General features: G+C 35.8%; 1 protein-coding gene across 1 annotated transcript; it reads right to left on the reverse strand.

Moving 5' to 3' along the window:
* Positions 1-14,228: 14,228 nt before the first annotated feature.
* LOC117485852 (olfactory receptor 142-like) lies at positions 14,229-15,176 on the reverse strand. The gene has a single exon (XM_034134559.1). The coding sequence runs from the start codon at positions 15,171-15,173 to the stop codon at positions 14,229-14,231; it is 945 nt and encodes a 314-aa protein (XP_033990450.1). The 5' UTR covers positions 15,174-15,176.
* Positions 15,177-17,666: the final 2,490 nt, after the last annotated feature.

Consider the following 17,666-nt stretch of genomic DNA (forward strand, 5'->3'; position numbering starts at 1 on the left):
AGCTTTTGAAGATAATTATATGGTACCCGTCCTTACAGCTAAACAAATCCTATGCCAGGTATTCTACAGACCACAAGAAGCACAAGAAGCCCCAGAAAGTATTACATTCAGAGCTAATAATGGTGAAACCGAAGAAGAAGCAAAGCAGATTATAATCGTTGCGGGTGAAAGGATAGAGAATTTGCAAGTGATGTTAATGCACTTATCTGATATAAAAAAAATGCATTCATTTACTTCCAAGAGACCCCTAAACATCTACTTGGGCAATGTGAATTGAACGATAAACCGATCACTGTAAATGAAACGCGGAGAGAAGCAGCAGTGCAAATCGTTAAGTCTATTACCTTGAATGCACTACGACATTAACTTGGTCAAATGTAATATGTCTTTCTGAAAATGTGGCGAATGGTGTGTTTTTCAATTAAGCAACCATAACAAATGAAAATGTGTTTTATTTTTGCTTTCATATATAGTAATAGTATTAACTCCTTTGACTAGACTGTACTAAAATAAGACGTTTCACTGTTAAATAAAAAATGGAAGTAGAAAATCGAGATAATGATGAGGTTCGTTATGTATCCAGTAACTATGAACAGCAGTTGAAAATGTTATTTAACCCTTTAACTCTAATAGACAAATCTAAAATAGCCTCTAGCTTATCTATAAGTTTGTGATTTTAACACTTATTCACTGACACAAGGCAGATTTTGGCTTTTTTCTCATGCCAAGATACTTTTAGACACACTTTGAGGTATGCAAAACCTTAAAACTAGAAAATGAAGTACATTGTCTGATTAGATTTTTTCTTAAAGACTGTTTCTCTAAAAGGCAAGTTTTGTGATTTTTAACACTTATTTACTTTTTTTTCTCTTTTCTTGTGTTACCAAGATACTTTTAGATACACTTTTGATGTATGCAACACTTAACAAAAGGGTATAATATGAAGTACATTGTAAGGAATGGGGGTTTCTTTAATACCCCGTTTTTTATTTTTAAAAACACTTGTACAGTTAAATAATGTAGGTTTTCTCTGATATTTTAGTTATTTTCAGCTACCAAGATACTTTTTTGATACACTTTAATGTAGGAACATTTGGCAACTGGTAGAATGTCAATTATTTTGTAATAAAATGTATTTTCTTAAAGACTGTGACTCTAAAAGGGGAAGTTTTTTTTTTTTTTTTCTCCCGTTGTCTTTCACTTACTTTTTGGATACAGTTTTATGTATGACAACTTTACAACTGGTAGAAAGTTAAGTACTTTTTCTGAACAGATTTTCTTTAAGACTGTGACTCTTAAAGGTAAGACAATCCAGTTTTATGGAAGTAACTTAAATTATTATTTTTTTTTTTTTTTTTCTCCTACAAAGATACTTATAGTTACACTTTAATGGATGCAAAACTTTATAACTTGGTAAAATATTCATTATTTTGTAATGAATTGAGTTTTCTTTTTTGTTTTTGTTTTTCAACATACTATTGTACACAATGACTTTTCCATATATATATATATATATATATATATATATTTTTTTTTCAGACAAACTATACTTTTGACTTTTTCCGTAAAATCGTGACAAACTATTACTTATTCTTACATTTGACCTCTTGCTGCTTGGTTGGAAATGATAGATGAAAAAGCTACAAAGCTTAAAGAACTTTTCTAAAAACTCTCAATTCTACAGATGACTCCCCCCACTCAACGCAATAAGTCCACCCCCCACTCAGCAAATCATCTAAAACGAAGGACCCCACTAAGACGCCCGTTGAAAACTAGCCAGGGATCTGAGAAAAACCAAGTCTCCCCCCGCGAGATGCAGCCAGGAACAAACTCCTGGACTACTATCGTCCCCAGCATTGTGGACACCCAAATCTTGCAATACTATAGCTGCTGATGTTACTCCTGGGGCCAAGACGTCTCTGTTTTTGAACATAGTGAAATCGGAGTTGGTTGATATTCTGGAGAGGGTGCTGCATCGGTACAGAGAAGAAATCTGCAATGGATCCCGAGTCAGTCACCCCAGCCAGAGGCAACACGATTGTGTGAATGACATTCCAGAATATTTCTTCAGAAACAATTACAACGCGTTAATGAAAAAGACTTTGGCTCGCCGACTTCATTACTGCGATTGACCAGAGTCTTAATGATATAAACATTTACATAGCTGAATGAAGGATCCAAGGCGCTTCGTAGGCTTTTCTGCACAATCTCAAAACTGCAGACGCCTCAAGGAGAGACTTGAAAAGATCCACGCCGAGCTGGATGGAGAGGAAGAAGACTAATAACCAGCGGTTGATTTGAAGCCGGGGATTTTTTCGATACTTTGACTTTTCTTTAAAGTAAAATAAAAATGGGTAACTACTATGGAAAACAATCTGTATTTATCTATCAGAATGCAGTCAATACCTGTTTAATAAGTGTGTTGTTGATGACGATTGAAAACAGAATGAGTAGTGATCCCCGTGTAAACAGAACGGCTGAAGTTTGTAAACTAGAAGACATTTTGGATATCGTTCATTCTGGCAGTACTATTCCGGGTCATTGGGAAACGATTGTAAACGAAACATTTAAAGTGGTACTGGAATCTTCATTTTCCGAAACATTCTGTAACATTACCGAAGAAATGAAACAAACACCAAAAGTGTATCATGTGCTCGCATTGTATGCTCTGTTTGTAGATGTAATGCATCTTTGTGTCAAAAACAGCATACACATGAATACTTTGGCCGAAGTGCAAAAACTCCATTATAATATTTCCCTTCATCTGGGGGATTCTATGCTGGAGAAGATCCTGGGGATGTTGCAATCAGTATAAATGTATTATTGATTCCTATGGGGTGAAAACAATAAATTGTAAATATGAAATTCTGCAAATAAAAAAAGTGTTTTTTACATTTAAAAAAAAAACTGTTGTCTTCAAATCATAGTATAGTATTTCCTACATAGCATTTTAAAAAAGAGTCACAGTGTAGAATGTCCAAACATTTAATTTAAAAGTACTAGTATAGTATGTTAAAAGTATCTTGAAAAAAGTCCAAGTATAGTATGTAGTTAAGAAATATATTATATAGTTTTGTCTGCAATGTCAGTATAGGATCTCTAATAAAAAAAATAAAAAAATGAGAAAAAGTCATAGTATAGTTTGACAAAAAGATCCTGAAAAAGTCATGACACTGTGTGTTGAAATGGTTTTGAATAAACACATCAGTATTTTAAAAAGTAAAATTGTATCAAGTGCATCAGACAACTCAAATTACTCCATTTGAACCATATTATAAATAAGTAAAGAATGGTCATAGTATATAGCAGGGGTGTTTAATAGTTTTCTGTGTGTCAGTGTTTCGGTGTTTCAGTGTTTCAGTGTTTCAGTGTTTCAGTGTTTCTGTGTTTCAGTGTTTCAGTGTTTTGTGTTTTTTGTGTGTCAGTATTTCAGTGTTTCAGTGTTTCAGTGTTTTTGTGTGTCAGTGCTTTCAGTGTTTCAGTATTTTAGTATTTCAGTGTTTTGTGTTTCAGTGTTTCAGTGTTTTGTGTGTCAGTGTTTCAGTGTTTCAGTGTTTCAGTGTTTTGTGTGTCAGTGTGTCAATGTTTACAGCCTTTCTTTGCTCTGATCAATCCCCAGGGATCCTCCCCTGGAAGGAATATAGCAGGATGAGAGAAAAACATTTAAAAAACGTATCTTAGAAGTGGCTATAGCATTTGATGCAATTCTAAAAGATAGTCAGATTCCTAAAAAGTTACAAACGGATGCTGGAAAATAATTATTTGTTTCTTCAGCAAGGCTTCAAAAATCTTGTTAAATAATTATTTTCCAGCATCCGTTTGTAACTTTTTAGGAATCTGACTATCTTTTAGAATTGCATCAAATGCTATAGCCACTTCTAAGATACGTTTTTTAAATGTTTTTCTCTCATCCTGCTATATTCCTTCCAGGGGAGGATCCCTGGGGATTGATCAGAGCAAAGAAAGGCTGTAAACATTGACACACTGACACACAAAACACTGAAACACTGAAACACTGAAACACTGACACACAAAACACTGAAACACTGAAACACAAAACACTGAAATACTGAAACACTGAAACACTGAAACACAAAACACTGAAACACTGAAACACTGAAACACTGAAACACAGAAACACTGAAACACTGAAACACTGAAACACTGAAACACCGACACACAGAAAACTATTAAACACCCCTGCTATATACTATGACCATTCTTTACTTATTAATAATATGGTTCAAATGGAGTAATTTGAGTTGTCTGATGCACTTGATACAATTTTACTTTTTAAAATACTGATGTGTTTATTCAAAACCATTTCAACACACAGTGTCATGACTTTTTCAGGATCTTTTTGTCAAACTATACTATGACTTTTTCTCATTTTTTTATTTTTTTTATTAGAGATCCTATACTGACATTGCAGACAAAACTATATAATATATTTCTTAACTACATACTATACTTGGACTTTTTTCAAGATACTTTTAACATCCTATACTAGTACTTTTAAATTAAATGTTTGGACATTCTACACTGTGACTCTTTTTTAAAATGCTATGTAGGAAATACTATACTATGATTTGAAGACAACAGTTTTTTTTTAAAATGTAAAAAACACTTTTTTTATTTGCAGAATTTCATATTTACAATTTATTGTTTTCACCCCATAGGAATCAATAATACATTTATACTGATTGCAACATCCCCAGGATCTTCTCCAGCATAGAATCCCCCAGATGAAGGGAAATATTATAATGGAGTTTTTGCACTTCGGCCAAAGTATTCATGTGTATGCTGTTTTTGACACAAAGATGCATTACATCTACAAACAGAGCATACAATGCGAGCACATGATACACTTTTGGTGTTTGTTTCATTTCTTCGGTAATGTTACAGAATGTTTCGGAAAATGAAGATTCCAGTACCACTTTAAATGTTTCGTTTACAATCATTTCCCAATGACCCGGAATAGTACTGCCAGAATGAACGATATCCAAAATGTCTTCTAGTTTACAAACTTCAGCCGTTCTGTTTACACGGGGATCACTACTCATTCTGTTTTCAATCGTCATCAACAACACACTTATTAAACAGGTATTGACTGCATTCTGATAGATAAATACAGATTGTTTTCCATAGTAGTTACCCATTTTTATTTTACTTTAAAGAAAAGTCAAAGTATCGAAAAAATCCCCGGCTTCAAATCAACCGCTGGTTATTAGTCTTCTTCCTCTCCATCCAGCTCGGCGTGGATCTTTTCAAGTCTCTCCTTGAGGCGTCTGCAGTTTTGAGATTGTGCAGAAAAGCCTACGAAGCGCCTTGGATCCTTCATTCAGCTATGTAAATGTTTATATCATTAAGACTCTGGTCAATCGCAGTAATGAAGTCGGCGAGCCAAAGTCTTTTTCATTAACGCGTTGTAATTGTTTCTGAAGAAATATTCTGGAATGTCATTCACACAATCGTGTTGCCTCTGGCTGGGGTGACTGACTCGGGATCCATTGCAGATTTCTTCTCTGTACCGATGCAGCACCCTCTCCAGAATATCAACCAACTCCGATTTCACTATGTTCAAAAACAGAGACGTCTTGGCCCCAGGAGTAACATCAGCAGCTATAGTATTGCAAGATTTGGGTGTCCACAATGCTGGGGACGATAGTAGTCCAGGAGTTTGTTCCTGGCTGCATCTCGCGGGGGGAGACTTGGTTTTTCTCAGATCCCTGGCTAGTTTTCAACGGGGGTCTTAGTGGGGTCCTTCGTTTTAGATGATTTGCTGAGTGGGGGGTGGACTTATTGCGTTGAGTGGGGGGAGTCATCTGTAGAATTGAGAGTTTTTAGAAAAGTTCTTTAAGCTTTGTAGCTTTTTCATCTATCATTTCCAACCAAGCAGCAAGAGGTCAAATGTAAGAATAAGTAATAGTTTGTCACGATTTTACGGAAAAAGTCAAAAGTATAGTTTGTCTGAAAAAAAAAAAAAAAAAAAAATATATATATATATATATGGAAAAGTCATTGTGTACAATAGTATGTTGAAAAACAAAAACAAAAAAGAAAACTCAATTCATTACAAAATAATGAATATTTTACCAAGTTATAAAGTTTTGCATCCATTAATGTGTAACTATAAGTATCTTTGTAGGAGAAAAAAAAAAAAAAAAAATGAGAAAAAGTCATAGTATAGTTTGACAAAAAGATCCTGAAAAAGTCATGACACTGTGTGTTGAAATGGTTTTGAATAAACACATCAGTATTTTAAAAAGTAAAATTGTATCAAGTGCATCAGACAACTCAAATTACTCCATTTGAACCATATTATAAATAAGTAAAGAATGGTCATAGTATATAGCAGGGGTGTTTAATAGTTTTCTGTGTGTCGGTGTGTCGGTGTTTCAGTGTTTCAGTGTTTCAGTGTTTCAGTGTTTCTGTGTTTCAGTGTTTCAGTGTTTTGTGTTTTTTGTGTGTCAGTATTTCAGTGTTTCAGTGTTTCAGTGTTTTTGTGTGTCAGTGCTTTCAGTGTTTCAGTATTTTAGTATTTCAGTGTTTTGTGTTTCAGTGTTTCAGTGTTTTGTGTGTCAGTGTTTCAGTGTTTCAGTGTTTCAGTGTTTTGTGTGTCAGTGTGTCAATGTTTACAGCCTTTCTTTGCTCTGATCAATCCCCAGGGATCCTCCCCTGGAAGGAATATAGCAGGATGAGAGAAAAACATTTAAAAAACGTATCTTAGAAGTGGCTATAGCATTTGATGCAATTCTAAAAGATAGTCAGATTCCTAAAAAGTTACAAACGGATGCTGGAAAATAATTATTTGTTTCTTCAGCAAGGCTTCAAAAATCTTGTTAAATAATTATTTTCCATTAAAGTGTAACTATAAGTATCATTGTAGGAGAAAAAAAAAAAAAATAATAATAATTTAAGTTACTTCCATAAAACTGGATTGTCTTACCTTTAAGAGTCACAGTCTTAAAGAAAATCTGTTCAGAAAAAGTACTTAACTTTCTACCAGTTGTAAAGTTGTCATACATAAAACTGTATCCAAAAAATAAGTGAAAGACAACGGGAGAAAAAAAAAAAAAAAACCTCCCCTTTTAGAGTCACAGTCTTTAAGAAAATACATTTTATTACAAAATAATTGACATTCTACCAGTTGCCAAATGTTCCTACATTAAAGTGTATCAAAAAAGTATCTTGGTAGCTGAAAATAACTAAAATATCAGAGAAAACCTACATTATTTAACTGTACAAGTGTTTTTAAAAATAAAAAACGGGGTATTAAAGAAACCCCCATTCCTTACAAAGTACTTCATATTATACCCTTTTGTTAAGTGTTGCATACATCAAAAGTGTATCTAAAAGTATCTTGGTAACACAAGAAAAGAGAAAAAAAAGTAAATAAGTGTTAAAAATCACAAAACTTGCCTTTTAGAGAAACAGTCTTTAAGAAAAAATCTAATCAGACAATGTACTTCATTTTCTAGTTTTAAGGTTTTGCATACCTCAAAGTGTGTCTAAAAGTATCTTGGCATGAGAAAAAAGCCAAAATCTGCCTTGTGTCAGTGAATAAGTGTTAAAATCACAAACTTATAGATAAGCTAGAGGCTATTTTAGATTTGTCTATTAGAGTTAAAGGGTTAAATAACATTTTCAACTGCTGTTCATAGTTACTGGATACATAACGAACCTCATCATTATCTCGATTTTCTACTTCCATTTTTTATTTAACAGTGAAACGTCTTATTTTAGTACAGTCTAGTCAAAGGAGTTAATACTATTACTATATATGAAAGCAAAAATAAAACACATTTTCATTTGTTATGGTTGCTTAATTGAAAAACACACCATTCGCCACATTTTCAGAAAGACATATTACATTTGACCAAGTTAATGTCGTAGTGCATTCAAGGTAATAGACTTAACGATTTGCACTGCTGCTTCTCTCCGCGTTTCATTTACAGTGATCGGTTTATCGTTCAATTCACATTGCCCAAGTAGATGTTTAGGGGTCTCTTGGAAGTAAATGAATGCATTTTTTTTATATCAGATAAGTGCATTAACATCACTTGCAAATTCTCTATCCTTTCACCCGCAACGATTATAATCTGCTTTGCTTCTTCTTCGGTTTCACCATTATTAGCTCTGAATGTAATACTTTCTGGGGCTTCTTGTGCTTCTTGTGGTCTGTAGAATACCTGGCATAGGATTTGTTTAGCTGTAAGGACGGGGTACCATATAATTATCTTCAAAAGCTGGAAATTCTTACAAGTTCCCCCTCCTCAAAGTTCATTCCCGTAGCACCTTTCCCCCACTGATGCTAGTGACCCCCCTTTGTATGCTAATTACCCCTTTGTTCGAGGCGTTATCACATGTAGGTGTGTTCAGTTAAACACTGAGATTTTCAACATACTACTCTACAAAATGATTTTTTCATATTCTTTTGACAAACTATACTTGACTTTTTTACGGAAAATCATGACACACTTTAATGTGACTTATTCTTAATTTTACCATACTAAAGTAAGACTTGAAAATACTATATCGTTTTCTAGTTTTTTATATTATACATCCTTATTTATGTTAGTGTGCTGAGAAAACACAATAAGCAATAGCGTTTTAACAAGCAGTTTAAACTGTCTGTGTCAGTTTTACTTATCTCCATATTAAGTGATTATATAATATGACAGTGATCATTTCTATGTTTATTCATTGCAAATACTTAGTTACTTACCACTTGAACTGTTTAGCTCTTCAAGGTTAACTGACCTAATATATACACTTTTTTTTGTAGTATTGTCACCACGTTCTTAAGAATTATATGGACGAGTTGGCAGCTGCCATGGCTGGACTGTCAATCAAAAGTTACCAGTTATCAAGCGATGGTATGGACAACTTAACAGCTGACTTGGCTAGACTTACTATGAGGAGTCAGCAGGTAACAGATGAGTGTGTGAATGAAATAACAGCTGCCTTCAGAGGACTCTCCACTAATGCACAGCAGCTTCCTGTTAGTGCCTGCACTGAGAATCCTCAAATACAGAGACAAGTCACTTTGTCCACGCTCCCTGAGACCCTCAAGCCCACTAATGCCCAGGTGAATAATATTGACTTGTGTTAGTTTTACTTAAACTTACTTACAATAAGTGATCATAATATGACAGTGATATCTTCTATGTTTATGCATTGCAAATACTTAATTATTTTTTGTTAGTTCTTTAAGGTTATATAACCATATGTTTGTCACCAGGTAACAAGTGATCATTTGGAAAAATGTATCCCAGCCTTTGAAAAAACTCAAAGGGAGAGGACAGTGAAGGCCATGAAGCCAAAGCCAAGACGTGGTGGAGTGCTGCGCAGGTATGTTCTCTAACAGCAACACTCTATTAAACATGTCTTTATTGACTACAGCTTAAGTTCATCCTATCATAAGGCTAAAAAAGTATCTTAGTAACAAAAACAAAAGCAAAAAGCATTAATGTTAACAACGCCTCAAAGGGCGGACTCCTGAGTTCCATGGCACGTGGACTATTTATATCATCCAGGGCTCAACACCAGTAAATACACCTCTCTTTATCCGCTCTCCAAGCCTCCAAGGGCGGACTCCTGAGGTCCGTAATGCCCCCCTAACATGACACTTAGACTATTTACATCATCTAGGGAAGCACACCAGTAAATGTAGCCTCATGTAACTTCATATAGGGATTCTTTAATAGTTGTGTGAAGTAATTAAACAATAAGGGGGTATTAAGATCTTTAAATTATAATTTTCCTCTCAAAGAGACTTCGTTGTACACACACACACACAAACAAAACAACATTAAATAATGACATGATATTATAGTGATAACACATAATGTGTAGAAAGAGATCTCCTGTATGGGTTGATTGCGCGTTGATCTGTTGGTAAATGCTCATCTATCATTTTCAACCAAGCAGCATGAGGTCAAATTTAATAAGTAATAGTTTGTCACGATTTTACGGGGAAAAGTCAGAGCGCAATGTCACATCTTAAAGACAGCTTGAACTGGATAGATGGTTAGTCTTTTTTCAAACATACCATATGTTCTGCATGTTAGTATATTTGGCCAAATCGGGTTAGGCCCCACTGCCCCACTCCCTCAATAGGGAAGTCACGCTTTGGGAAGAGGTGTTTAATTTCACAGATCTGACTTGGTTGCTGTTGTGATGGCTGTAGTAAGAGGGACGGGGGAGGAAAATTCATAGGGGGAAGAAGCAGAAAGATAACTTGTTTGTAAAACGGACAGCACATCAGTTTCAGGAAAGATGACACCGGTTTTAGGCATGACATGCCAAATATCCTGAAGCCCTACAAAAAAAAAAAGTATATTGTGTTGAAAATATCGCAAAAAGTCGTAATATTGTATAATGTAATAGTTGCATGTTGTATTTTGATAAAAATCACTGTATATTCAAAAATATAATGGAGAGAAAAAAATATATATATATCACAGTATGTTGAAAAATATGAAAAAAGTAATGTTGTGTTAAAATAATATGAAAGAAATCAAAAAGTAAAGCATCTAAAAAACATATATTTAAAAAAGTAATGTTAGTCAAGTCAAGTTATCAAAACTGCATTGTTTCATCGAAACAGTGTTAAAATCACAAACTCTCCATTTAGAGTTTGATTCTTGAAGAAAACTCAATTCATTACAAATGAATGAATATTTTACCAAGTTATATAGTTTTCCATACATAAACGTGTATCTTACAGTTCCTTTGTGAGAGAATTACGCACAAATTGGAGTATTTTATCTGTTTTATGTGCACTGTTGGAGGAGCCTGTGACCTATGTTTTTCATTGACATATCTACACTGTAGCTAATGGGCATATGCCATAAAGCCTTGAAACTTGAAACTTAAAATGATCAGAAACTGCATTGTCTCACTGAAAACAGCTCTAAAGAAAACCCAATTCCAATAAAAGTTTTAGGTGACTTAGTGAATGAGAATTAACAGCTGATCGCAAGATCAGGAGGTGACAGGCAGGGGGGAGGGGAGGTCGTGGGAGGGGGTATGAGGGGAGACAGTCTCACACACCCAGACTCCATTTTTCATGAAGAGCCTCAGACGGAGGGTCTGAACCCGGCACAGATACTGCACCCGTTTCTTGACTGGCCCCCTTTAGCGCAATACCGCATCAGTTGCGCCACTTATGTGACATACAAGAATAGTGTGTGACAGACAAAAGAGTATGTGACAGACAAGAATAGTCAATTATAATGTCTACACATAATGTGTAGCAAGAGATGTCCTGTATGGGTTGATTGCGCGTTGATCTGTTGGTAATGCCTCGGGGTTCCGGTGGGCATGTAAACAAAATGCATAATGCTGTACTATACTTTGTGGCCTCACCCCGTTGCATAGTGACGCTTATTGTTTAGGTGTCTTTTAATAAGCAGGTAGTCATATCATTAGCTAGAACTAGCTAGATCTGATCGATATGGGTATAAACGCTAGTAAAGTCTAATCTAGTAAAGTCTAATCTGACGGGAGAGACCCGCTGTTGCTGACCCGTTTATTATTCCCGTGTTATTGTAAATTACTGTACACGTTTGAATAGTTAATTAATCTACTATAATTAGTTGGTTTAATATCGAATCATATCAATTTGTTTCAAAGCTCAAATGACTGGCTTTTATCTAGTTTTGCATAGATTTCTTTTTTTATGACTGACTCCACCCCCTCACTATCTTCAGGGGTGGGGGGCGACAGGGAGGATGTGACGCCTACTGTAAGGGGAGAGGAGGGGGTGGGTTGAGAGGGGTGGGGGCTGAGAGGGGTGGGGGCTACAGGGCGGATGTAACACCTGTATGTGAGGGGGAGGGGGGTGGGCTGAGAAGGGGTGGGGGCTAAGGGGGGTGGGGGCTGAGAGGGGTGGGGGCTACCGGGAGGATGTAACACCTGTACGCGATAACACCTCGAACAAAGGGGCTCATTAGCATATCAAAGGGGGCTCATTAGCATAATTAGGGGGCGGGACTTAGAAGGTGTGACCTGTCACTTTTTTATGCATACTAATGAGATTGAAGCGGGATTGGTAACACTACTCAGGGTACTTATTATATGTTGTACTTTGGATTCCTAAAGCTTTTAGTCTACTAACCCATCATCCAAGGGTAGTTTTCACTATAAGTAAAAAAGAAATTTTGGACGGACACTATAATTTACAGTTTTTTACTATGTCAAATCTGAATTTTCTTTAAAATAAAAAATATCTATATTGATTCTGACTTTTCTACATCCAACTCAGAGGTTTATCATTACTTTGAGAAAAAAGATTATTAATTTAACCCTTTTAGGAGGGAAGATATGGTCATTTGTTCTGGGAATGTCATTTTCGAGCCTGAGACCTGAAAAACAGGCTCAGGGCTTAACAGGTTAACCACCACACATAATGTTATAACCGTAACCATTCTCACACATACACACACTTTTAATGCACTTTATATACTATTTTTATATTCATATTTTGTAACTATTTATTCCCCCGTATGATTGTTTATGTTGTTTGTCCTATTGCCGTGTTTTTTAGTGTTATGTATGTGTTTGTATTTTTTGCACACCGGGACAGAGTTATACTCTGTGTATAATGATGGCTCCCACAGGATTGTTTTGACATCCTCGTGGATTCATCTTCTTATTATAGACATATGCATTTTCCAAACATTTGGTCTACCTATGCTGTAAAATGTATTATCTCTTCGATTTACACACAGCATCTATTGCACGTCTGTCCGTCCTGGGAGAGGGATCCGTCCTCTGTTGCTCTCCCCGAGGTTTCTCCCATTTTCCCCTTTAAACTGTGGGTTTTTTCTCTGGAAGTTTTTCCTTGTACGATGTGAGGGTCTAAGGTGTCGTTTTCTCATACTGATATTCTGTACAAACTGTGCTGTTGTTTGGCTCGACCAAAAATCGTTTTAAAAATGTGCTATATAAATAAAACTTGATTTGATTTGATTTGATTTGATTTGATAATGACAATAAAAGGCTTTAACTTTATACATTTTCACTCTCATACACATATATATTTACACTCACACATTCATACTGTCCGGCCCCTCATACAAAATAATACAATAACTACAATTGTAAGTACGTTTTCAGTAATAGTTGGCCAACTTTAAATTGTTTGCACCTGTCGGCCACCGTAGGCAAGGTATCAAAACGGAGTCACTAAAAAGTGGGATAAAAAGAATATGAGTAGTTTTAGGTTTTATATTTTCGCTCATATTATTCCTTACTGCGATGAGGGAAACAGGCAAGTGATCATTCAAAATGCATTCATTGCAAAGTGTAAATATGTTTAGCACAAACTATAAACCAAAGTTTTATTTAGTGAATGATGAACAAAATAAGCAATTTAGTGTTTTAGAAAGCAGCTTACTATTTGAACATTTCAAAATTGTAGAAATCCTAGCCTATGATTTTTCTGATTATAAAACGACTTGTTGAAAACAACAGCAAGGCCACAACCATGACCTGTGAACATTTAAGTAAAGATTGTCTCGTCTATAGAGGTCGGACCAGGTCCAGAAACAGTCAAAGTGGGTAATGGAAAAATGTCATTATAATGCATTCCATTATGAGGCAATGTTGGAAAACAAATGCAGGCAGAGATACTGTAAGTACAAGACAGTGTACACAAGTGTTAATGTCTGTCTAACTCTCAGGTGAAACATAAAAGAGTTTACTTTTAAAGTTAGATTCCACATCTGTTTTACCTGGTAAATCATTTAGTTATGCAGCTTAAAATTGGTACAGGTTACTTCTCTGTCTTTGATTTTCTTTTTATATTTTTTATTTTCAAGATGACAAGTTCAGCTCTCCAAGGTTGAATATTTTATTCTTAATAGTCACTCCTCCTATTTTTTGCAAATCTATCCTTTGTCCTTTGTGCATGTACAGTACAAAAATATGAATCACTGATAATTGTGTTAAAAAATAACATGAGTAACTTTAGGTTTACAATTGCATTCATTTTATTCCATACTACAATAAGGCACGTGTAAATGCAAACTATTTGGTTTACAAGAATCATCTGAAATATGAATACAAATAATTACAAACTATACATTTATGAGTTAAATAGTTGAATGCAGGTTATGTAAATATGCAAAAAATATGCCAAATGCAAAAATCATAATCTAAATTATAATTTACAACAAAACAAATACACATTATTTTATATTTCAGCTCTTCCACATCATCTAAGACAAAAGCAATTTCATTTTAAAAGTTATAATACCGATTATTCTGTTTCTAATTTTGGTCAATTTAAAACCATAAATCAAAGGATTAATAATAGGAGGTATGATAAGAAATTCTATTGCAATGAAGTTTTGAAGCGTTTGAGGCCAATCTTTTGAACCAATTCGCATATTTGACACATCAAAAAGGATAGCCACAAGAAAAGTGATTAAGGAGATTAAATGTGGCACACATGTCTGCATGAACTTAGCTCTGTTTTCTTTAGAATGCACACATGTTTTGATGAGATACATGTAAGACCAGACGATAAATAAACCATGAAATACGTAAATGATTATTGTTATGTATGCAACTATGTTGTTAACCAAAGTGTCAGCTGGGAAACATGCAAGTTTAACAATAATCCAATTAACACAGAATAGTCTGGTAATATGTGGGCTGCATAACTTTAATCTAGACGTTAGAATAATATTTGTGCCGATAATGCAGAAAGGTGTTAACCAGGAAAAGCAGACTAACAGAAAGACTCTTTGCTTTGACATTATAGAGTTGTACTGCAGGGGTCGACATATAGCCACATATCTGTCGTATGCCATGACTGCAAGAATGGACAGATCACTGCAGGCAAATGAGTACATGACCAGAGCCTGAATAAGGCATCCAGAATAAGAGATAACATGAACAGGAGAAAGCAGATCCCAGAGAAACTTGGGGTAGAAACCTGTTGTCCCATAAAGTCCATTCATGCAAAATGTGCACAGTAGAATATACATTGGTTCATGCAGGTTTTTGTCCAAGATGACAGTCACAATCAGAGAAACATTTACCAGCACAATAAAACAGTAACACAGTAAAGTGAGAGCAAAGATATAAGCTTGGTAGTTTTCTGTTTCATTAAAACCTGAAAGAACAAACATAGTTATAAGAGAGACATTATCCATCATTGTTAGTAAATGTTGTTTCTTTCCTTGTGTTGTGTACCCCCATCTTTGACAAAGTGTCTGATCCCTTATCTCACAGTTATTAACATGTTGCCCGACTACAGTAGCAAATGAGATGGGAATTCAAATCAGCCAATCAACGATCTGAAAGAGTTTATACCGTACAACCATGATGATGCAGAAAATACAAAGACCCTAAGGGAATTATTCAAATGGAGGAACATTTTTTTTTGTTGGCATCCAAAAAAGACAGAAAACAACATAGTGAGTTCTGTTTGTTTTGATATTCCCAAACAACTTTCTAAATTTGGTTGCTAACACCATGAACAATTACCACAAGAATTACGAAGGAGAAAGAAGGTAAATATTGATGACTTTAGATCACTGAACATAAGCTGATGTTAGCCCACTGGCTGAAAATAGCCACTTTTACAGCATCGATTATTATGGTATCTATTTAAAATATGTAAATTATTTTATTCAGCATTGTTTTACGGAGAGGAAATGCACATTTTTCGTTTGGGTACACCTTTTCAAATACGGGTTGCAATTTCTAATACGCTGGGCCACTCTTGCCATCTCCTTGTAGCCCCTGGCCTGGTCTAAACATCCCACAATCAAAATACCCACTATCAAAAACACTGCTGAAGTAATGTTGCAACATGTGTTTAGGCAGCATGGTCTTCCTAGTGCGTGATCTGATGTGGTGCACAATTCACCTTTGACCTTTGGTCCAAGTTTTACAGTCTGCTGGGGGCCACTATAAGCATGTCATCTTGGTTCCACACACAATCCAATGGTCAAGCAGAGCATATAAACCAAGAGATGGTACAACACTGCTATACCTCCTGCATAGCAAGCTATGGCCCAATGCTCGTATGCCACCAGCAACCCTTCTTTCCTGTCTATCCAACTCTTGTAGAACAATTATTACCACTATATCGTTTTCAGTTCTGCCTCTGGTCTCTCACCTTACCAATTCTCCCGGGGTTCCAGCCACAGCTCTTCCCTGAGCAGGAACGTGAGGCCAGGCATTTGTTGGTCAATCTTGAAGCACTTGGATGAAGGCCTACACACTTTGTGTGTTTGTTTACAAGGAATTGTCCCTACAGTTCAGACTAAAAGTTGGACCCCTGTTTTGTGGGTCCATCTCTTCTTTAAATGAGACATCAATCCTGATGCTGTCCTTCTTCGTTTGACGCCTTTACCCAACCTTTCATTTCTCCTCAAGCCCATTAAAAAGAGTCGGCTACTGTCCTCCTCAAGACCCCCACTCTCCCGCCGGCCCCAGGGCACATGCTTGCACGGTCAGTCGCCTCATCATATCCTGGCCACGGGGAAGCAGACTGCAGTACCTGGTGGACTGAGAGGGGTTATGGTCCAAAAGAGCAACGATACATCCTGGACCCATTTCTCATCAATTATTTTTACAACCCAACAGGGTGAGACACCAAAAGAAGGGGATTTCAGATTGCAAATTCCACCCACTTTGAGTTTCTTTCTTCTGGTTTTGCCAATTGGTCATTAACACTCCTGTTGTTTCAAAACCTGCCTCCTTTCAATGAACTGATTCCCTCACCTAGTTTCCCTGCCTTTCTAGATGAGTACTTTTTATATGCTGTAATACATCAGACAAAGCCATCAACATAGATCACGGTAGCCATCTTGGCAATCATTTCCTTTGTTAGTTCAATAGGTAACTGTGCTTCTAAAGGGTAATATACTGGTACCTGCTGTAAAAAATAATATTTTTGGGGGATTTTAAATTAACACAATTTGTATTTTATTCAGTTTTTTTATACCAAAATACAAGAACACAAACAGTCAAGTGGCCACAGAGGTGATTCTTTCAATTAAAAGAGCAAATTATCTTTGATCAAATCTTTGATGTGCACAAGCATGCTTAACAGTAGAAATAATTGTACAACTGATCATGACTTGGCTAAATGTGAATAAAGGGAGTTTGGAGGTGTGCAAAAAAAACCAAGCAAAACACTGACAAAAAGATGGCCAGGCAATGCATATTTAATTTAAATTCTTTGAGTTTTGATATGTGTTTCTTTTTAAAGTAACATCCAAATATATTAAGGGCAAACAATTTGGATCATCTAAAATATACACACACATAGAGAACTGCACATTTAACAAAATATTTGATTTGAATGACATCCGTGCACTAAAATATAAAAAGACTGCTTCGTGTGCATGTCAAAATGACATTCTCCATGCTGAGGTTCTCCATTGGGGTCACTCTTTTTCGCTCGTCACCCGTACCGTAGGTTAGTACTCAACCGCTTCTTGACAATGCCTCTGGTGGTCATCCGTGGGTGAAGACACAACGGGATTCATCCCTTCTTTTCAAGTCTGTTCTACCCATAAGAGCTCCCACCCAGGTCCCTCTGGCCTTTATCAACTCCTTGCCAATTATTTGTCGCTCCTTGACCTGGTATTCTCATTCCACATCCAAATTACCCACCACCAAAAAAGCTGCTGAAG

This window comes from Trematomus bernacchii, unplaced genomic scaffold, assembly GCF_902827165.1.
Source record: "Trematomus bernacchii unplaced genomic scaffold, fTreBer1.1, whole genome shotgun sequence".
Lineage (NCBI taxonomy): Eukaryota > Metazoa > Chordata > Actinopteri > Perciformes > Nototheniidae > Trematomus > Trematomus bernacchii.

What these genes read in the sequence shown, in the direction of transcription:
- LOC117485852 (XM_034134559.1), bottom strand. Translation starts at nt 15,173, where the DNA reads ATGATGGATAATGTCTCTCTTATAACTATGTTTGTTCTTTCAGGTTTT.